The following is a 23,395-nucleotide window of genomic DNA, read 5'->3' as shown; positions in this document are numbered from 1 at the left end:
TTCTCTTCGTGCACGCATACAGAACACTGCTGCTCTAACTGAAACGTTAAAACCATGATCTTACGAGCTCCCAACTTCCGCTATCTTCGGATAGAAGCAGTCCTGTTTATCGCGAGTTTTATTAAGGGAAACATCGATCGAAAATTCAAATAATCAATGAGGTACATAGAACACATCGGTTTGCTTGCTTCCTAGTTACTTCCAAATAATCTATTCCTCTTTCGTTTTTTTAATCTTAATTTACTTCAATTTATGAATACATTTATCTTCATCTTCTAATTTATAATGTCAACTCATTTTGATATTTGTAAGTGTCTTTCTTTTTTCTTTTTTTACTTTGTTAACAATGCAAGGTTAAGGAAAAATCTCAAGGCACTTCTATAAAAAGAAAACATGCGAGGAAAAAAAATAAAGGAAAGAAAGAAACACGTCTTTCCTAAACGGAAATAAAAGTAATAAAACATAAAAAGCCACTTGCTGAGATCGAACTGTAATTCTAATCCTACTGACTTTATATGGCAATCTTCGTTGTTACAGAAACAGATATCATTAAAATAAAAACGCAATAGGTAGTAAGAGTTTAAAAAGAATATGAAAAATTTCGAACGAGCCGTATTATGCAGAGCGAAGAATGTTGTTAAAGGAATCTAACATATGTTAAAAGTTAATACTCAAAAAAATCACTACTAGACCAGCCAGTGACATTTCAAACACGTGCATGATCGTGCAACCGATAGTGTAAGACACTTTCGACATCGATTTGAGTATTATTATTCTTTCTGAATTTTTTATTTATTTTTTATTAACAACTTTATCGAAGTTTCACAATTTCAATTCATTCGTCCATTGTCTTCTCTCGTTGATAAAATTAAGATTTTGATTAGATATTCGTTGAAATATTGAGAAAAATAATTTCTATGTGTTTTTACGATTCCGTTGAAGATCAAAGTTTTGATTTAAAAAAATTAGACTTGCTAATCTACAACACGCATATGTACACTTACATATGCTACTGCGAATGCTCATGGAATCAGAGTTCGAAGCTGGATAGTTAAGAACATGGCAACGTTTTGCAAGTCTAATTTCGAAGCGCAACGACCTTGCAACGCGTTTTAGTCATTAACCTTCCTTTCTCTTTCATTGAATTTATTTAACACCGGAGAAATGGGACTCACTCGAAGGAAAAAGATCAATCGAAAATCTTGCACGCCTTTTTTACACCTACATTCTTTTAATGCAATTACATAAGGAGATGCAATAGTGTGGGTAACTTCAGTCGCTTGGTTCACGGCCAAATTTATATTCTTGCAGTTATGTTCGAATCGTAGGCGAGAAAGAATATTTTCATTTAATCTTACATTAGTACTGCGTCGTAGACACGCGAATGAATTGAATTAGAATGGTCCATTTATTAGAAAAGACTAATACATGAAATTTCGATCAAGTTTAATGAACTGTGAACACTAGCGATTAGATTGCGGTAAGAATTTCCACTTTGTTGAAGAGATCAGCGACTAGGTGTGATTTATTGTAAATTATTTATAAACCCTAACTTGTGATTAAAATTGCAATAAGAAATGACACATTTTTCGAGATCATTTATCAATTGCGAATAGTCAGCAGCATGAAATTGCACTTTTTTTTTCTAATAAGCGATAACCTGTGATCCATTACGATCAAATAGCATTTTCTTGAAGATTTAGCTGCAATTCTTGACCGCGATACACCTAACTAGTAATTGGACTCGCGTGAAATTCGAGCAAGTAAGCACGCAGGCATAATCTCGCTTACCGTTGCGTAAATAGCGAAGAAAAACATAATATACATGTAGATAGGTTCGAGGAGTTAGGTAAAATATCGTTCAAGTAGATAGAAGTTACTCTCATCGAGTAAACTCGATTCTTTCGATATATACCATCCAAGGACTTCCGGGAACGTCTAGAAAGAGGCGTTAATTCGCGACAACTAAGATAGACAGTAGTCGAGTAGGATCGTTTTTAAACTCGTTCAAAGTTCGTCTTCGCGTCTTCTCCTTCTCCTTCTCCTTCTTATTCCATTCCTTTTTCCATCTATCTCTATCTCTGTCTCTATCTCTGTGTCGGCATTGCGTAATAGATCGTGTTAATGTCATCGTCTAGGCACTATCATAGCTACTTGTTTTCTTACAGACGTTTTGTCCTACTTGTTCATAAAGAACTCGCCACTCGTGAAATCCCAATTAACTTAGACTCTTATCAATCGTTACGTATCATTTTGTTTATTACTCGTATTTATTTGTAATCGTGGTATTTAAAAATAGTAAACGGTAGACACATGTTTGAAGTATCCCCCAAAAAATATTCAAATATTATAGATAGTTAGAAATGTTTCTTTGTTCGTATTATTATCAATCATAGGATTGACGCTCACTCTCTTTTTCTCCTTTGTCCTATGAGAAAGAAATAAAGAAGAATAATAATAACACGTAGATATCACGTTGACAACCCACGTATTACAGATAGCATATTACATATGCGTAATATCAAGTAGAGACGTTTATGATGTTAAAAGGTGGATCAAAGTGGGCTAATACTTGTACTCAATAGTGGATTTGAATAGGACTTAAAGATCTTTGAAGGTCCATCTGATCGATTTTAAACGAACTTCGATGGAATATCGTTGGTATTGTTTGAAAAGGAAATCATTGAAGTGTAGTAGTAGTTTATTCGAAAATTCGTCGACCTTAAATTGGATTATAACGTATCGATTAGAATTTGAAAAATTAAAATAAAGAGAAAAAGTATAGAAGAGAAGTTGTTAGTTTACTTCTGACCCACATTCCAGAGGCACTTTTGTCGAGCTAGAAGAATCGCACGTGCGGATCCAAGTGGAATGCTCGGAAGAACAAAGGCAGCTGACGCGAACTGGCGTTTTAACTCGATCGACTGCAAATCAAATAAATTAAAAGAGTCACCAGAGTTAAAGAGAACTTGACAAAAATTACCATCAAAATGCATTTCGATCGTATTCCCTGAAATCGGATCATTAACCAAATTTTATACAAGGACCATCATTAAAAAAAAAATAAATAAAATTAATAATAGAATTTATAAGCATATCATTTGTATAATTGCGAAAATAATTTGCAATTGAAGCAATTTGTTACACCACTCGATGTTAGCTAGATTGAATAGCAAAAATAACAAAGACGCGATAATATGTCATTCTTATATCGTCGTATAATACATAGCAATTGTGATAGCAACGTAATTACGTATGTATATCCCAAAGAAGACAAAAGATGCGAAAGAAGTGTGGTGTATATCTGTGTACGAATATATATAGATGTTTTATCGCGAAGCTTTCAATACTGCTTTTGTTCGATACTTGTAAACGAATAAAACACAAAGCGTAATGCGGAAGGGAATGCACGATGGCCGATTTGAACGAATCTATCGTGACCTTGTCACGAGAATAATCATTATGCAACTCGTGTAATACATTAAACATGATTCGAGAAGTTGGCAAGAAAAGTTGTTTATATTTGTAGAATTTAATGAAGAAACAATATCATTTTCTGAATTGATAATTGTAATATTTTTAAATGAAAATGAAGGTAGAGAGAAATAATTTCTAGTGCGATCGATCGATAGTGTAAATATCGTCGAGTAGAAGCCGACGTCCCGTTGAAGTCTCATTTCAAGTCGAGTTTACTTTAGTACCCGTCCTAGAATTTAAAAGAGAAAATGAAATACGAGATGCCTCTCGTGTCAGTCACTCCACCTCGTCGTAATCAGTTTGACGCCGTGGGTGGTTCGAAGTTTGTGATTAAGGTTAAAACTTCCTCCACGTTATATTACGCTTCTTTCTTTTTCATACATCAAAACTAACAAATTAAATAACAATAAGATATCAACAATTTGTAAGTTCGTATTTTAGAAGAAATAAATTACGGGCATTCAAAAAGTAGTAATTGATTTTTAAAATTATCTAGGAACTTTTGAAAACAATGAAATATCAGAGTGCACTATTAAAAAAATAAGCAAATGTAGGGTGAGTCAAAAATTTCTCAACTTGTAATTCAATAATCTAAAAAAAAAAAAAATAATTCTCAAAAATCTCAACAAAGAATAATTGCATCTGAAATGACGTAGGAACTTTTAACATAATCCGGCATAATAATAAATAATAAAAATGTTCTTACAATTGTTCAGACATGTTTGAATGAATTGAACAGTTTGAGAAGTGAAATAATAAAACTTTCTTTTGAACATTAGTCGATGATCGTGCAAGGACGAGACTATAGCAGTCATCCGAAGCTCGTAGTCATTGTTCTCGAAGTAAGAATAAGACGAAGACGAAGAAGAAACTTTCCTTTTTAGCGTTTCTACCTCTTGCCAGTACTTCAAACGTTACAATCAGCCACCTACGAGCGTGGACTTACACGAGAGGCAGCATTATAAATCACCTTTCACAATTCGCTTTCGCTGTATCTTACGTGAAGGAATCAGGAAAGGAACGTTTGCTGGCGCCGGAAAACATTGTCGTTAACCCTTAAAAGCTTTTATCGTTCCCTCTTTTGCCAATCAAATTTTATTTTATCAGTACTCTTCTTGTACAAAAATTGTTTAAATCGTCGGTCAAATTATTTAACGATGAATTTAATTTTTAATCCAGGTACGACGAAATTTGTTAAAAGATTTGTTTAAATTTGTCATTGTTTCTTTCAGGTCGCTGATCGAAATTTCCGCAATTGGAAATGAATTTATTTATAATTTCGTATTGATTTAATTTATGCAAGGATATTTTAATAGAAGTTACAGCTAAGGTGAATATGGTGAGGTGTATTGCTGTTAATACTGCAATACTTCAGAGAGAATGAAATATAAGCGAATATATGCATAGAAAATCAGGTGAAGAATTTGTTCTCTCAAAAGGAAAGGCATAAAGATACTAGTAGTAGATAAAGATGTAAGAGTAAATATGAATCAGCAATAGGCATCTTGTCTTAAATCGTCATAATTGAAGTAATAACCGAGGGTAGAGCATGTTTGTCTTACAATTGGAACGCGTTCCGGGAACATTGAATTAATGTCTGCCCTCGATTCGGCCGAATGTAAAGTAAACTTGCAGAAATTGTGCGAGCAATCCTCTTATAATTTATTATACCTTCATTTGAAATGATTCTAAAAGTCTAGCTTTCCTAGGAATGTCCTATCGATGTGACATAATTTTCTTATAGCAGAAATCACTTATCCTCGCACGGGGTGTCCCCTTTTGTTTTTTTTTATAATAGAAAACAATTCCAAGTTCTATTATCGAGAATGATCGATAAAAATGAGACAGGGTGCATACGAAATTATATATAAAGTTTAATGAAGTTGTTGTCTAGATAGGGAAATATCGAAAATAAGTGATAAATATCGATACTCCGTTTTTCTCTGTTTCTACATTTGTCTCTCCGCGAAGAGAACCAGAATTACAGTTGGTGGTCGAATCCTTCTCTCTCTTTCTCTCCGTAGTACGTCGTTTTAAATTGACGATCGATTCGAACCTTTCCACATAACCCGGGTCTTGTGTGTTCAGGCCCAGACATCGTCGATATTTCCGAGACATCGTAAACGTCATCGTAAATTGTTTTGCCACCTTTCGGATTATACATGGCGTTCCTTTCCTTTAATCCGAAGCGAAAGTGCTTCCGTGTCGTTGACTACTCGATCAAAAATTTCATTTTACTACGGTCAAACCTTTCCCACAGAAAATCCTTCGTGAATTTTTCTTGACAAATTTTCCAAAAGTTCATATCCAAATTAAAAATGAAACATAAACGCATTGACGAGAACAACGCCTTGATCGAGGTATGATACATTTTTTTTAAATAAACATTTATCGGAAAATAAAATAAATAGTAAAAGATATAACTGTGACTATCGATGAAATCGACTCGGAACATAAAATATCGTTTGCTTCCGACACTCGAAACATCGACGTTTACGATCGCGTCCTGCATTATGTAGGATATAAAAGATGTACCGTTGCATCCTCGAGATGCAACTGTCATTGAAAAAAACAACCTTACGATCGTTACAATCTCCCCTTAGAGGAACGTTACGTGTCAGGAGTGGTCCGCATCGAACAAGGCTAATAATAAAAGAAAAACAAATCTACGTATATATCCACGCGTATAAACGGGAACATAGGTGTAACACCATGCGGAACCATCATCCTCGCGCGCGAGTGAATTACGATTTTCCATAAAAACCTATTCCCCGTATCTCGTATTCGTTCGCATACTACTAGGTGGCACTACGAATTATTTATTTCATTTTATCTAATGTATTAAACGTTAGTTGAATTATTTTAAGACTCGAAACGTATGCAGGTGTAATTTACAGATCGCATAATATGATAATAATAATGATGATAATAATGAAATGCACTTGATAGGATGGCGGGTGCAATAATTGCGACTATAAATAGAAAATGTGAAAATCGAGTAATGCATATCGATGATGTCTATTAAATCCCATACTTTGATTACGCAAGTCTATGTATTAACACTAAAACATCGAGTAGATTATTTATTACATTAGCTATAGAGGTGCATGTGTCGTATAAAATATGTTACGGTCGCTAAGGCTTACGCACAGTTCCACTGAAATGATAATAAATTAGCCGACACGCTTCTCTCGAACGCCACACCTCAACTGTATCGTCTCTCGCAAGAAAATCTACAATTTCTGCACAATTTCTTATCTTTTAAACTTTACAATTAAATCATTCATTTAATTCCAAAGACTTCGACGACGACGGTTCGAATGAAATTACAATCGAATGCACTTTACGCATAGAAACAAACCAATTTATTATCAAGTTCGCAATCAAATAAGGAATTTAATTAGAATAATAATTTAAATGCACAAGTGCAATAAAGTGCACCTCGTTAATATGGCGTAGCTTCAAAGTCCTGACCTTGCACACCTTGCATATTTAACGTCTAATGATCGTAAGGACGTTGCTGTCAAACGATTAAACGCTCAGTTCGTCGAGCAAATGAACAACGAGATTGTTCAATAGTGAAACGGGCCATGCCAGCTATTTGCCACGGTGGGTGTTGGTATGCGTTCTCCTACGCTACAACGAGAATTGATGTTTCCGACGATTATACTTAAACACCCTTCTTCCTCGGTGGAAGGCGGAAATCAAGACAAAAGTTACGTGTATAAATTATCAACGAGCCTTTCTATGTATGTTTATCTGTTTCTGTCTATATATGTAAATGCGCGTCTAAGTGTGCTCGTGTATGTAAAAGAGAGAAAGACACCATTGAAAACTATCGCTTATAAATCTTTTTCTTATTTCGATTCGATCATATTTAACAATTTCGTATTGAATTACGAATTTACCAAACACAAATACACACACACACACAAACACAGAGACTGCATTGTCACGTTGTAAAATTGATAAGCGTGTTGTAACCAAGTCCAGGAAGTAATTAATATCAAAAGTGTACACACCAGTGCACTCTCTTACCCGAGTGAAATTAATTGCACAATGGCATTCGCATCTTCATCGTAGAACATCGTCGTCGATTATTTGCGATTATGGTCAGTCTTTGATCCTTGACCGGTGAATCGGTTACGAGGTCAAAGAGGAAATACGAGTCCTCCGGCACGTATTTGTATACACGTATATGCTACTCTCGATAGTATCTCGTTCTTTCTCTTTCTTCTTTTTTAAATTCTTTCTTTCTTTCATTCTTGTCACATAAGACTTTATAAACGATGATATTAGCATAATCATAGTTAATAATGTCTTTAAAGTCTTCACTTCTTTGTGAGAAATATCCATCTATTATAAATCATAAAAACAATTAGAAGAAAATTCCTAAGAACGATTTAGACATTTTTTTGTCGTAGATAATTAAATAAAAAAAAAAAAACAAAAGGATTTCTACGCGATTGAGAATTGTTTTGAAAAAATATATATTTCGTTTTGTGCAATCTAAAATATTAAATTGCATTTGAAAAGCCAATTCGTTCGACTCGTGCATAGCCTTGCTGCATCTCCATTGTAAGGACTTAAAAAGTCGTTTATCATTTGAGCTTTTAGTACAAGTATGTCTCTTTCGAACACACCTGATCCGTATACATCATCCTTTTGTCTAGACCCGTTCAAGCCCCCCACGATGATTTAACTTACAAATTAATCAAGCAAAGAACCGACGTTTCCCTTGCTCATTATTCTTCCTCTCCGTGGTCAGATAAATTGCAGCAGTTAATTACGGGGAGTACACGTTCGGGACGTTGCAGTCAAAAGAGCTCGTGCAAAGGACTATTATGCATATGCCATAACTTCTTTAGAAAGAATTTTTTTAACACGACTTTATATACATACTTCTTATTCTTATTTCATCGATGAAATATTTACAAATTGAATTTGAAAGTGTCTCGATTCGTAAATCATTTTTATTCTACTGGTGTTATTTTTGATTATGAAAAATTGCAGATAAATTGAAAGGATTAGGAAGAAATTGCTGTAAATGGGTCAAACGTAGTAGTTCTTTTTCCTCGTCCACTTGAAATTCTTTGAAATACGTCGGCGAAGCTTTGATTCCTATGAGTTGGCCTAGAAAACGGTGAGAAACCGCGCGAGCCGCGAGAGTACGCTCGGATTATTAATAATTACCAAGCCAGGCCAAGCAGGGTGATACTCTCGTTGGAGGAGACTCGATTAAAAACACGATCTGCATATTTCAAGCTTATCTTCCTCCTTTGTAACGAGCAAGAAACGAGTCGTAGTCGACCATAGTCATTGAGCGTGGGTCTTCCGACGAGTTGATCCAGGTTAATTATTGTCCTGTGCACTGGGAAAACGGATACTGCGTGAGAAAAAAATAACATACGAACGAATACAATTTTCTTTCGAGAATCAGACAGAGATATCTTCTCGAGAAAAATAATATTTTGTCTTCGTACAAAAATTGAAAATATCTTCTCGTTGTCGGATAAATGAACGGTCTATTCAATTATTTCAAAATAGAACATCGCAACGTGTCTTTTTTCTTTTTTTGTATATTCAGTTTGTTTATTAGAGGCTTGACAGAAAAAGAAAATATATATTTTGAGCCTTTTCACGTATAATAGGGCACGCCTTTGAGCCTCTTTTCACGAGAGACACGCTCGAAAGCGCGTGACTCATATTCTTGATTATCGTGCGATGCACGCCTGACACGATTTGTCGTACTCGCGTTAGTAATGGAGAAACGTGGAAAGTCCCACGATCGTTAGTCAGAAAGTACTGCTGCGATGATTCGTAATCATCGTGAAAGAAAGTCAACGCCTTCCGCGAGATTTTCAAATTTTTAACAAAGCCTTACTATCTTTTCTTCCAATTCGATAACAATATTGTGCAACATTCCTTTCATCCTTATTCCATCGCGATTCGGCATATTTTTACTTTTTTTATTCGAATCTAAAGGAACTATCGGGAAATAGAAATAATTCTCAAACTTTTTCTAGAGTTACATCGAAAAGAAGAGCCCTTACAGGTGTTTTGGCAGAACTACTTTCGGTGTTCCGAGAATCGAGCTTGTTCCACTTAAGAATCGTTTTCGTTGCCAACGTGGCCCCTTTGCAAACATTGCTCGCGTGATACAGCCTTTGATAATAATAAGACTGTCATGCAGATATAGTACAGCCTAAAAGCACGTTCGGCATAAAGATACGTTCGTGTTAAAAAATGAAATAAAGACTGAATTGATCGACGAATCCTCTTTCGATACATGACAATTAGCGAAAAAAAAAGAACCTACACTTCGAAGTTGTCATAGAATGATCATAAACGATCGGATTATCGTCAAAAGACTAGTCGTTTAATAATGAATCATATCATTTTACGATCGCGTGTTTCGATTTGCGGAGGCGTTACTCGAAGGTCAAACTAACTATAAGATGATATCGAACGATCGATTTAACGACGCCTTTGTCGGGAACGTAATTCATAGTTTTAGTACTATACCTATTCTCGAATGAGATGTAGACGTAATATGTGAAGTGCATCGTTTAGAAACAACAACTCAATTGCAAGAAAATAAGTACTCTCTATATATTTATTTTTTAGAATAAATTATAGATACACCAATGACAGTAAATCATTCGAAACGTAATCTCGAAATAAGCTCATAAATATTTAGAAATGTGTTTCCAAATGAAATCAAATGCAATCTTATCGATAAAGTTCATTTAACGCTCGTCTCGCTGTTCAAATTTACGATAAAAAATTAAGCGTTTGTTTTAACGATCAATGCAAATACGTCTAACATTAGTTCTCGTTGGGCTCGTTTCGTTATTCAGTATTTGTTTTTATAGTTCCGTTCATTTGCTCTTTTCCCGTGTCGTCTCTCGTAAATCCTATTGTAAGTGTCTCTTACAATTATCTGTTCTTTTATCTTTTCCTTTAATCTTTCTTGTATCCAAGTTAAAGAAAAAGAAAGAAACGAAGGAGAAAAAATCTAGTCTAGACCATTGGAAGAAATCATACGTTCATGACAGCGTCAATGAAGATCGTAAAGTCCATTACCGAAGCACGCTGCTGGCTCCAGCATCAATCTAATCGTTGATTGACAGAACCTCATAAACGAGAAGAAGAAGAAAATTGAGTTGTAGAAATTTCTAAACGAAACGAAATGACATCTTTCCCTAAGCAATGAAGAAGAAGGGAGAGAGAGAGAGATAGAGACCGAAAGTGTTCTTCTAAACTGGGTCAAGAAAATCGATTAGATTCTAAGGAAAATTCGTAACGTTTAAAAGAGAATGTGTAGTAGAATAATACCGTCCTTTTCTAAACACGGAAGAGAAAATGATATCGTATGACGTCTGTTCTTTGTTGTGTAAGCGAGATATACTTCCTTAAAATTGCTACTTCTGCAAAAAGTTTTTACTTCTGGTTTGCTTCGTTACATTTATTTTACGTAGTTCGGTATTTGTGCGTAATTTGAGATGATGGTTTTCAATGTTACGAAATGCTTTGACACGTACATTTCAAAAATCAAAAGAAAACGAAATAATATTGATGGTCAATCTTTAAAAAATGATTTTATACACATTTCATCGTAAAAGAGAATAAAAACAATTTGGGCATACAAATAATTCCAAGCAATAGATGAAACATAGAATAAAAGCATTTAGAAAGATCATCGCGATCATTAATCAAGACGGATATCGAAAGTGATTGAAATAACTAAATTAGTACCGGCCTTGCGTCTATTTCCGTGCATTAATTACGAGCCAGTAGGTGCATGCATACACACACACACACACATACATATTTTAATCGTGCATACATATTCTCGTGATGTAACACAACGATTAACGGACAAAACATTTGACGATTTAACGAACGTAGCATAGATGTGTACGCGAGATGAAAGAAAAGAAAATAATTCCATTCACGTGATATGCAAGTGTTCGTTCCTATTATTCGATTCTCGAAACATAAACATAATCGATATCAAGAGAAGGATGAAAGAAGAAGAAAAAAAGAACAAAAAATCACGAATAAAGATATGAAATAAATAAATCAAATCGATACGAGTCGAAGAAAATTAAAACATGTGGGTCGTAGAGATCAGCGACGAATTATTTTTCGTGAAATCGGTTTGTTATTTTTAAAGGTCAACTTATAAATCATTCATAAGCGACTTGTGTAACGAGTCGTGATTAATTATTATCTCTCTCTCTCTTCCTCTCTTTCTCTATCGTTTATACAGTATACACGCATACATATAGAGATGCACATGTGGATAAAAGGATCGGTGAGAGCAACCGTGTGAAACATAAGGCAGACGTACGTTTCTTCCTCGCTTTTCTCGTCTATCAAACTCGAGACGTTGAATTGCTATCATCTCTCGGCTGACTAATTATCGCAAGTCCGAGACGAATTAAGTACGGTCAAAAGTTGTACTCAGGACGTAAAGAAATAGATATATATGTGTGTGCGTGCATACTTAAGGGATGTACCAAAGATCCAAACGAGCTTATCTCTGCCCTCGATCTTTCCTTCTTTTACTTCTTCTTTGTTTTTACTTCTTCCTCTTCTCTTCTTCTGCTTCTTCTTAGCTGTTTCTGTCTTTACCGGCAGGATGCTAGTGTAACATACATAAGCATGTCTCAAAGATGGCGACTTCTTATCTGGTGGTGTCATTACGATGGGTAATCAAATGAGAAACGATTTGATTTATAAACAAACGAACGGGCAGTTTAATAAATAAAAGTTGACAAAGGAAGAGGTTATCGCAAAAAGTAACGGAGAAATAAAAATATAAAAATTGTTGAAAGAATGTTCGCGATTGATCGTAGTCGAAGCGAATAAAAAGATTGAAATAAAGGTGGAAAAGTAAAGAGGTTAACGTTTGAAAGGGCGTTAAATGTGTGTATGGCGAAAGCCAAGAAAGGAGCGGTCGCGCTCCAGAGCGAGGTCAACACTGAGGAGGAATGGCAGGAGCTGCTAAATCGGCCAGGTCTGATAGTCGTTGACGTTTATTGCGAATGGAGTGGACCTTGCGCAGCTATGCTGAGTGTCCTACGAAAGATCAAGATGGAAGTAGCCGGCGAGGCGATAAACTATGCGATAGCCAAGAACGATGAGATCGAAGATCTTGCGAGATTTCGTGGTTCGAGCGAACCGGTTTGGATGTTTCTTCAGGATGGTCAAATGGTCAATTTGGTGTTCGGTGCCAACGCGCCTAAATTGCAAAGAATTTTGTTGGCCGAGGTTCGTAGGGTTCAGGAAGAAATTCCACCCGCTTGGCAAATTTCCGTGGACCAACGTGGCCCCGAAGAGGAAGTCAAATGGCGAAAAGAGGAAGCCATTAGGTAAAACGCAATTTTTCATTTTAATAATAATTCATATTTTGCTCCTTCACCGAGATTCCTCTTTTCATTTATCTCTCGATCAAAATTCTTCGAATCGAATAGAAATTATTTAAGGCGTTTCTGAACGCACGACGAATATTTCAAAGGAAAGCGATCGAAGCTAAGAAAAAGGCAAAAGAAGATGCGAAGAAGAAGGAAGAGTACGAAGCGTTTATGGCAAAAATGATGTTGGAACTTTGCGAAATGATGGTGGTCGTGATGTATCCATGGGTATTTCGAGATGCACACGGCCATCCAAAGATCAAGATGCAATGTCAGCCCTATACCGAGTTGGTTCGTGATTTATTTAGACAAACCTTTGATGTTCAAGAAGAAATAAGACTTCAGCTCGACGAAGAGATTATTAAAAAAATGTTAGTGGAGAGTGATATTCAAATTACGGAGGAACTTGTGATAGGTAACTGATAATTATGAGATTTCATAATTGCTGCGATTGACAATTTCATTTTATAGGTTTGACCGATGGTAAATGTATGGTTATTAGATTGAAAAGTAGACCACCGCCATCCGATTGGCCTGTTCCTTATCCTCACACTTGTCCAGAGATTACAGATAAAGAAAACTGTCCTGTAAGAGCCATAAACGATGTTGAAACATTTTTTCATAACCTATTGGAAAGTCATTCTCATAGAAAAACCATCGTTGGAAGTTTGCTCGACGTACCTAGACAATCTATAATTGGAACATACAGGGAAAGATACGTTTACGTTCACGAGCCTGATCCTGAAAACGAAGAAGATTTATTTAGAATCGATCCACCTATTTGGGCACCTTATCAGGTATCCTTTACCGTCCAATTTTTCAAAATTGAATAATAATCGTGATACTCGAACTATTTCGTTGGATATCAGGCTAGAAGCAAAGTCCATGCTTTCATGACGTTATTCCCAGAATATATGGCTGAAAATCATCCCTATGAAGTACCAAAACCACCCCCGCCACTTTGCGCTTTTAAATACACGGCAATAAAACCAGACGATTTAAAAAATGCGTTTGAACAGTACTCGGAGGCTATCGAATATTTTGGTGCATTTTCGGTCGACGAACCTTCATTGGCTAGAAAAATAGCTAACAGTCCTGAAGAGTTTACAAGAAAAGTTAGAAACAATAAAGTTGTATTATTACTATGTATATATATATATATTTTAATTATTCAATTAATTAAAAGGTGAAGAAAGCAACAATAGAAATCTTCATAGCTGTCATTAGAAAGATAAACGAAGAAGCTTTCTTAGCATTTGCTGGAATCAATCCATACTTTGCCACTGAAGACGAAAATGAAGTACGAAAGGTAATCGCTGATTATTTCCCAGAGGAAATGGACAGTCCTGAGAAATTACCTACGGATTATTACGAGGAGGAGGAGAAGGAGGAGGAAGGGGAGGAAGGGGAAGAACATCTCGGGAAATATTACGAAGCACACGTTTATTATTAGCTTATTGTTACAATGAAATAGAAAAAGAAACAGGAAGATAAAAAAACGTGTTTGGCGGACAGAAAGACGTAGATTCGATTCTCGAGGTAGTGCACGTTAATCGATTAGCTCGATAAATTAAAAAATAAATTTCTAACTTCGAGCAGTGCGTAGGTTGGAGGTTCGAAACTTCATCGTTGGAATGAATGCTCGAAATTATTCCAAGGTGAACCTATTGGCTCATTAATCGAATTAAATAACCCACGATCATATATGTATGTGCATATATTTAAGTATGAAATTGAATAGATCCGAAACTCTTTAAAAGTACAGTCCTTTCCATTCACAAATTTGCGAGTGACTAATCTTTCATTGTGTGAACTGACCCAAACAATTGAACCATTAACTGTTTTAGACTCGTTCCGAACACACACACACACACACACACACACACACTCTCGCTAAATCTTTACGCTAATCGACCATTTTGATTTATATTTTTGGCCTCTGAATTTGTATGACACTAAACTCGAGCCCGGAACTTCTCGAAACTTTTGAAAGAATATCTTGTCTTAAGTTCTTTTATAATTTTTTACATTTTTTTATCCGAAATGTGGATAGATTTTGTTGCTCGGCATTTATTATAAAATATTTAGTATTAAAGTATAACCCTTTGAGGTCAGAAATGAAAAAAATACAAAATTTTAGTTCTACCGAGATGAAACTTATTCATAGGTCAACCTAACAGAAATGTTCAACCTTTCTAACAGATGCTGATATTTGTTGACCTAAGAACAATGTAAATGAAAAAGAAGAAGAAGTCGATCGAGTATGTTAAATCCTTTTTGTTTGTTGGTAAGATTCTTTCGGTAGCGCCGGAGGCAGTAAATTGCTTAAAGATCGGTAATTATTGCACAATCATTACATAAGTAAACAGATGGCTCCCGAGATGTAGGAATAAGACAAAAAAAAAAAGAAGGAAGAAAATTACAGCCACGGGGAGTAATTCGCATTCATCGCGTGAATTATGTGCCATTAACGATCTCCGTGTCTCCTTCATCCTTTATCGAATACCTCAGCTCACTTATCTTTCTCTTCCTCTCTATCTCTTTTTCGTATTCTTCTTCGAGCAATTTAATCTTGCGTTTCGCTACCGATCTTTTCTTACGTTTCATCGAGCCAATTCTCTTTATTTTCCTCTTTTATTTTTCTCTCTTATAATTTTCTCTTTTTTTTTCTAATATCATTTATTATTTATTTCCAGAAACATATGAATAAATTGTTCGAATGAACCTTACAGTTTGTTCATTAATCAATTATAAAATCAATTTAAATATAATAATTTATAATTAAATTTTGTTAATTTTGCAAATATAATTTCTTGTTTTCTTTAGACATTTCTTTTCTAAATTATTCGTATAAATTGGAAGAAAGAACAGTAAAATGAAAGATCACGTTGTCATAGTCTCCATCATCATCATCATCATCATCATCATCATCATCATCATCATCTCGATTGTCCTCAACTGGCCAATCAAAAAGCCACGAGTCCTTGATCCAACTGGTTTCTCTAGGCGAAGTTAAATTTAAGTGGCTGTTAGGTACGATCTATAATACGATTCTATTAATTCACAAAGATGGAACGCATCTTGTTCACCATAATTCAACAATAAAAATCGTGCTACAAAATTGTTGTAAAAAGTGATATAAATTAGGGAACATAAGAGATTCTTTTGTTTGTTTATTTTAATTACATACGAAAGAAAAAAAATACATAATATTCCAAAGTATTAAAAAACGATCGAAGAGATATTTTGTTTGCAATAAATCGTAGAGAAAAATGTTGGGTGGCAACGGTTTGAAATAAAAAAGGAAGTAAAAGGTAAATAGAATGATCGTAGTTGTTCGTATTATAGTTGTCGCAAAGCACGAGTAGAGTTTGGCGGTTTGGATAAATATACACGCGACTGTGCGTCGCCAAAGAGCAGAGCGTTCGAGCGCAATCTTTTTTTTTCCTTTTTTGTATTTTTTGTATTTTTTGTATTTTTTAGCCTCTCTCTCCTCCACCGATTCTGCTTCTTCTATGGCATCGTTTTCTTCTCGCGAAGTCACAAATAGTACCGGAGAAGGGGCTCCATCATCGCGCTTCGTCGAAATTAATTGCGTCGCGACGCCGATTCCTTCGCCACTCCTATTTTCTTACTTGATTTACACTGTCAAAGTTCATAGCGCGTATAGGAGGAACCCATAGAAAAACAAATTAGGAGACGAAAAAAATGACGAAAACAAAATATATTTGTTAGTTTCGCGTAAAATACTCATACGCATTTTATCTTAACTTTGTATTTTTATTATACTCGGAATGTAGACATTATTTATCTTTACTATGCTGCGAATATTCTTTTCGTTTTCTTTTCAAATTACATTTTTCAAGGAAAAATTCGAATTAACCGAAAGACCTAAAAGCTTTTTATATTGTTTAGTATCATTTCCTGTAGAAAACTAGATTAATACATTTCTTATTTTTATCCTTTCTTTTCATAGAAAAATTGGTCATTTCTTTACTTTTTTTATTTCTATATATTTCTTTTTTCAAGAAAAAGTCAATTTATAAAGAAAATGAGAACGATGACACTTACGTTTGAGTCATTACTTTTCTGTTCTTCCTTTTTCTTCGAGCTCAATGAACGCGCGTTACCGTTTATTAGCCCTTGCGTTGTTATTTTTTTTTTTTGTTCTTTTCCTTTTATTTTGTATTTCGTCACGTTTATTCGAATTGCTCGAACTCTCACGTGTTGCTAACCTCAACAAAATCGCTTTCCGCTCCAATTTCGCCCAAGTTCGTAAGAATCGCAGCATCGACGTATAAGATTCTTCGTAAGCAAGTGTCTGACCCCTTTTAACGTAAATCTTTCTTCTTCTTTCTTCTTTCTGGGGATTATCAAAACAGCTGTTCAAGCAGAAGAACCCTCTGCCGGTCCTCAACATCTCCGAGTTTTACTCAGAAATTGGAAGTTCCCCGTGAACCCATATGTGCCTTTCTTTGTGACGTCAACAAAAAATCAAGATAACTCCTTACTCACCGTTAGTTTATTTGTCTTTTTCAAAATCATTCTGAAAATCCGTGTCAGATTTACATAATAGACGTTTAAATTAATAATAATCGATTTCAGAATACCGATCTACGATTATACTTATCGTTCGATACATAATTCATGATTCATGATAAGTATTTCTGATATAAGTATTAAGAAATATAATAATTACTTTGTATCTACACCCTAACGCAATGAAATTAATGATAGACGAAGTTAAAATTGCATAAACAATACATAACGAGGAAAACGAAGTTGATGAACAATTTTCTTAATTCTACGTAACGATGAACGAATCTTGAAACTATTGTTCAATCATTTTCTGCAATATCTTACTGAAAAAGAGATAAAATCTCGATAATGATAGTTAATTGTTAGATCAATAAGAAAATGTTGGAAAAATAGTAGGGACAATTGTTTAAGTTAAACGTATGTTGAAAAATGTTGAATCGATCAATCGTAGTAAGTCTAGAAAGAGGATCTATCGATAGAAGAGAATCGTTCTATGAAAGTTTCACGATTCGTCGAGAAGTGGCATCAACTATTGCCTGTTCCAGCCTCTTCTCACCCTACCACAAGGAGTTCTCGCGTCGCGACGCTTAAGAATCTTCCAATGATCGTCGTTCTATCCCTTCTCTCACTCTTGACTAACTGAACACGTCCCATCGAGTTCGAAGGTTACGTTGAATCTAACAACAGATACTCGAACAAGTTTCGTTCGATGTTTCGTATAACGCGCCGTCAACAAATGCAATATTCTGATTGGTTGTTTAAAACAGTAGTGGGGACCTATAAATGGCAGAGTAAGGTACGTTCGAGTTCAGTTGGAGCGTGTCCGTTGGCATGTTCGGTTTTCTCGTATAATCATTTTTCAACAACTTCATTTCATCAACGGTTCACGAGTTTCTTTCGTTGATAGAATTCAAAATAAAAATAAAAATAAAAATAAAAAAGAAACGAGTTGTGGGAATTTGTAAATAAAAAAATGTATGGTACTTATTAACTCGCAATCAGTCGAAGCTCGGCATGTTTGGTTTTATCCTTCGTCGTTTGCAACTCGATTATTATTTTAACAATCGTCGAATGATTTTCTCCATTAAAAGTCAAACACATATTCGCGCGTGACGAATGTATTATTATATTTTATTGTTTTTCATTTCTACACGAACTCGATTTATTTGATTTAAATATGATCAACGGGAAGTTCGATGCTTATTTTTAAACGTTGCCAGTGCAACCTGGAAAAGAAACGTGCGTGATAACTGGAAGTTTAAATATAGGAAGTAAAAAAGGGGGTGGGTAACGGTATTAGGACTACGTCCAAGTGGTTGATCGGTTTAAGTTGAACAACCAACGTGTGCCCGACGATTTTCACGTGGATCTCGGAGAAAGGAAAGGAGACCGAGAGGGGGAGAGGAGAGAGAGGGGATTCATTCTTGAATTGCCATGACCATGGTCGTCAACAAGATCAACATGTCGTCGTATTCAGCCCCACGACGTACCTTCTTTTCGGGTTTTCATACGAAGGTAAAATAATAGCAACGTCTTTGGAATAATAATTATACGAAAAATACTTATTATGCGAGAAATGTCCTTTCACTTTAACCTGGCATGTTCAACATTACTTGTACCACCTATTGAAACGAAGAGAAAAAAAGAACGATAAAAAAATACAATCCCATTAGACTACGTTCACTAATCAAAATTCTTATCTTTTTCTTATGCGCAATTTGTGAAACACAAAAGTAAGAAAGAAAGAAAGAAAAAAAAAATAGATGGGTTATGCTATAGTCTTCTTTTACGACTCTACCGCTAGAAAATAAATCGTCGTAGAAAGCATTGACTCTTCTGGTATAGGTATAAGATTATCCTCACATGGACATCGTCTACCGACGACAACGTTTATGGCACATTCCCGATTTAGCGATAAGCCGCATAACTCTCTCAGCTATATGTACGAGCTTACCGCTAAGAAATCCCCGAGAATCGTTCTAACGGTCCTACCATGCGGCCATTTTCATTATTACCACGTCTACGTAATTTTCTTTACCGTCCTCGTCCTCGTCTTCGTCCTCGTCCTCGTCCTCGTCGTCTTACGAAACCTATTTGTTATACGAATCTTAGATCCAAGAGTACGTGTAATTCCTTTCAACCATTTTTCATTTGAGCCTTATTGCCTAAACTATTTTGCATTTATCAAACGTGTGGATTATCTAGGTGGAATTTGAAAACTTGCTTTTCATTGTTTCTTCTTAAATAGTGCAATCATATTAATTACCAAAATTTCTATTAAATAATAATAAACAGATGTGTGCGTTCTTTCGAATCGTCTTACGCGAATTCAACTCGAATTTCTAAACGTTAGTCTTGCAATAATAAAATTCATATTTTATGCTAATGAAAATTGGATGAAAATGCAATTTCCGAGTCGAAGTAAATCGTTCTCGTTTATGCAACAACTTAACTAAACATTTCCCTGGTATTAAGGTATTGGATAAGAGCCAGTTCTATTCCTATATTTACTTTATATGTTGCTTACCAAGATACGAGATGTATCGCATCGAATACGGTTTGCATATACCGTGCAGAAAATTGCATTGCTGTTTTATAAAAAAAAAAAAAAAACAATATAAAATAAGTAGATAAATCAAAAATATTTATATGTATTTATATTTTTGATAGACGTATTTATGTTTTAGTTGTAACTTGATCGTGTCACGAGGGAGATAAATATATATATATATATATATATGTGCATAATTTTTTCTTCGTGTGGCCATGAACGTGACCGTCTCGTGTTCGAGATAAAAGAGTAGAAAAATAATACACGTATCTTATGTATTCCCCTTATTTTTTTTTATTTCTCCCCCTTCTCTTTTTATTTCTTTTTTTTGGCTCTTCGCCATAATTCTTCACAGCTGTTGACTTCTTTAGTATCCCGAACATAAACCATAGAATTGTTTGCGAAGACGATAAAATGAATGATAAAATGATTAGGTCGTTCGGAAAAATCCATTTCCGATATTTACGAAGATAAACAATTCGATTGGATTAAAAAATATGAAGTGGATGGAAGGGTGGAGAGGAGAACAAGTCTGCCATTGAATTGGATAATGAAATGAATAATAGGGTGGCTCGTGCCACGATCGCTATCATTAAACGGACGCTCGGTGTCGGTTAGAGTGACATTAATATCAATGTGGTGTTCTCTTTGTAAGAGAGGTTGCGATGCTTCTTTTCGAATACCTTTGACGATCCGTTCGAGCAGAAAAAAGGAGTGTCCTCCATCTTCAATATCAGATTACATTATTTGATTAAAACCAAATGAAAGAAAAAGAAAATATAATCAAATCAAACGAATAGAAAAGTTCCGAAGAGTAATCCAGAAGTTTCGGTAAATTTATTCGCCAATCTTACAATCTCCGAAGAAAAATAAATTAGCTTCAAAAGTCTCGAATCAAAATGAATTGATTTTCAAAGAATATATTGTAACAAAGTATAATTTTCTAATGGTATACCACTTTGCGACGAAGTTCATCGTGGGTGAGGATAAAATCGATGATTGCTAATCAACCGCGAAAGATTATTCGGGTTAATACTCCCGAAGCTCGATATTCGTGGGATTAGGTTCTTTTGAAAAAAGAATTTTCGAAAGAACGAATCGGAACATTCTCGAGGAGTCAGAAGATCGTCGTAAAGGCGAGTCTGCGCGAGGCATAAAAGATTCATTTTGTCGAGAGAGGTGACCCTGTCGACCCAGCATCCGCTCTCCGTGGGCGTCTCTCTTCTCAGCGCGTTTTCTACTCTATGTTTTTTTCTTCTTTTTGTTTTTTATATTTATACTTTCCATTTTTCACAAAATATATCGAAAATTTCGAGCTAACGTAAAAACGTAAGATGATTTGTATTCATTTTTTCGAACGATAAAATAGAATTCAATGCGAACGATAGAAATTACAAAAAATACAAAGGATCCAATTGAATTATTGTACAAATTTTGTAAATTGGAAAAAATGATAGAACGTACTTATTTTACTTATAGAAAAAGAAAAAAACAAAATAGTTTGACATAGGTGATGAACTTTCACGAAAAACAAGCAACGCGTTAAAACGGTAGACCGGATGCATTTAATCTGTGGTCATAATGGTTCACGACTGAGATGGGCCGAGAGACATAGTTATGATAGTAATTACCGCACAACACCGAAGACCAGCTTGCTAATACTTAGGAACGAGCGAAAGTTACAAGTACGCTATCCTCGTCGTACGTCATACGTGATCCCTTTAATTATACTAAGTCGACTTTTATTAGATTGTCCCATAAGTTCCTTCCTTTTTTTTTTTATGCGACTTCAATAGACGATAAGACAATAGATAAGCCTGCACGTGTCCACAAACATAGCATAATACGTTTAAATTCGACCACATATATACGTTAATTTTTCATAAAATCATGTTCTTCTAGATAGATCACGTTATTGTGACAAGCAACTTGGCGTTTACAATCGATTTGGCTTGGATTCAGTATTAAAACATCCCTAAATTAACAATTTTATAGTACAAGACATCCAGAATCGTAGCACTAATCTTCTGTTAATACGATATCATCAGTCAGTAAATCTTCGACGCTTACACGTAGCCCTCTTGGCATCTAATTTCGATATATATTAAGTTCCATCGAATCAAATTTCCGTTGACATCGAAATAATACGCAAGATCTTTTTCAGTTGTGACTGGTAGATTTGTACAGTTAGCATAACTTTCATACATTATACGTATACACGCGTTATACTTAGAATTGTAATAAGAGTTCTAAGCATTTCGTTGCAACAGGAATAACAATCTTCTAAAACGAATTGAAATTCATTAAAATTGATATCGAACATTTTGTTAATTATTACGGATTAGTATGTAAGTTGAATAAGTTGTGAGCAATTCTAGGAAGCCAATAGAAAGTTGGCACTAAAATTGAATATAGTTTTATAGGTTACTGGCTTATCTAGGTAACGACCTAGGCTGGAATGCATTTGATTCAGTTCGCTTTGAAATCGGTTCCAAGAGAGAATTTTCTAGTCTTCGCTTTTCTTTCATCTATCTATGACATAGACAGATATTTTTGCTCCGAGCTATTGATTAATAGCGCTAACAGATAGGTATTTAGATCGAATTTATTCAACTTTGCCGAGTGACACTTACAAATATCCTCTCTCTCTCTCTCTCTCTCTTTTAAAAGACAATATTTTTCATCCGACAATATAAGTTAGAAATATTTCATTATATTTTTCCAATTGGCCAATCGATACAAGCGTTAATTACGAGTTCTGTTTAACCGTAACGTATAAATATTAATTATTAACAGTGCTCGTGCTGTTTTACCATTTTTTTTTTCTCTTCAATGGTATTTGACGATCTCAAGGAAGATGTGTAATTATAATTAATGGTAAAAGAGATAGAGAAAAAGAATTATAATGAAGAAGAAGAAGCACGCGAAGGACCTTGTCGAGTAAGAAAATCGATCATGTTTTAATAGACTTAGTTTGCAACGATATACTCCTTGCAGCGAATTCTCGTTAAGTCGATAATTAGTATCGCGCGTTTTCTCTTATTTACTTACTATCTTTCTTTTTTTTTTTTTTATTAATTTTTTTTTATCTATACAAGATCTCTCCCTCGAGAAGAGGAAGAAGACACGTGATGTCTGTTCACCTTCGACCTTATTCGAGATAAGGATACTTTTCTTGATTATTTTTCATGTAACGAATTAACCATGCGAGTTTTATACAAATTATCCCCATATCCTATCTTCTAAAGTATCATTAATTGCACGTAACAATATGAAATTGTTTTTTAATTACACATTACAGTAGTATTCGTTAGATTTTTTGTTTTATTTTTTTTTTTGTTTTGTTTTGACTCGACTCTTACTATCGCTCGAGACAATCGGCGTATCTCGGAAAAATCTTTTAATT

The 23,395-nt window shown here is 34.9% G+C and overlaps 2 protein-coding genes across 3 annotated transcripts in view; both read left to right on the top strand.

Annotated features, from left to right (window-relative positions):
- Window positions 1–23,395, top strand: part of LOC122525720 (NAD(+) hydrolase sarm1) — a 64,609-nt gene that overhangs the window by 11,987 nt on the left and 29,227 nt on the right. The window contains exon 1 of one of the 2 annotated variants that reach the window (XR_006305871.1): window positions 18,216–18,953. The exons of the other annotated variant lie outside the window; for it this stretch is intronic. The gene's annotated coding sequence lies outside the window, so the exon portion shown is untranslated. Of the gene's footprint in view, window positions 1–18,215; window positions 18,954–23,395 lie in introns of those variants that run through there. 2 annotated transcript variants of the gene reach the window in all.
- Window positions 12,418–14,352, top strand: LOC122525739. Its single transcript, XM_043648665.1, has 5 exons — window positions 12,418–12,857; window positions 13,004–13,314; window positions 13,371–13,696; window positions 13,769–14,014; window positions 14,086–14,352. Exons 1-5 carry the CDS (start codon window positions 12,418–12,420, stop codon window positions 14,350–14,352), a joined length of 1,590 nt encoding a protein of 529 aa, XP_043504600.1.

Source organism: Polistes fuscatus, unplaced genomic scaffold, assembly GCF_010416935.1.
Source record: "Polistes fuscatus isolate 324 unplaced genomic scaffold, CU_Pfus_HIC Scaffold9, whole genome shotgun sequence".
Taxonomy (NCBI): Eukaryota; Metazoa; Arthropoda; class Insecta; order Hymenoptera; family Vespidae; genus Polistes; species Polistes fuscatus.
This window is presented reverse-complemented; position numbering and strand designations above follow the sequence as displayed.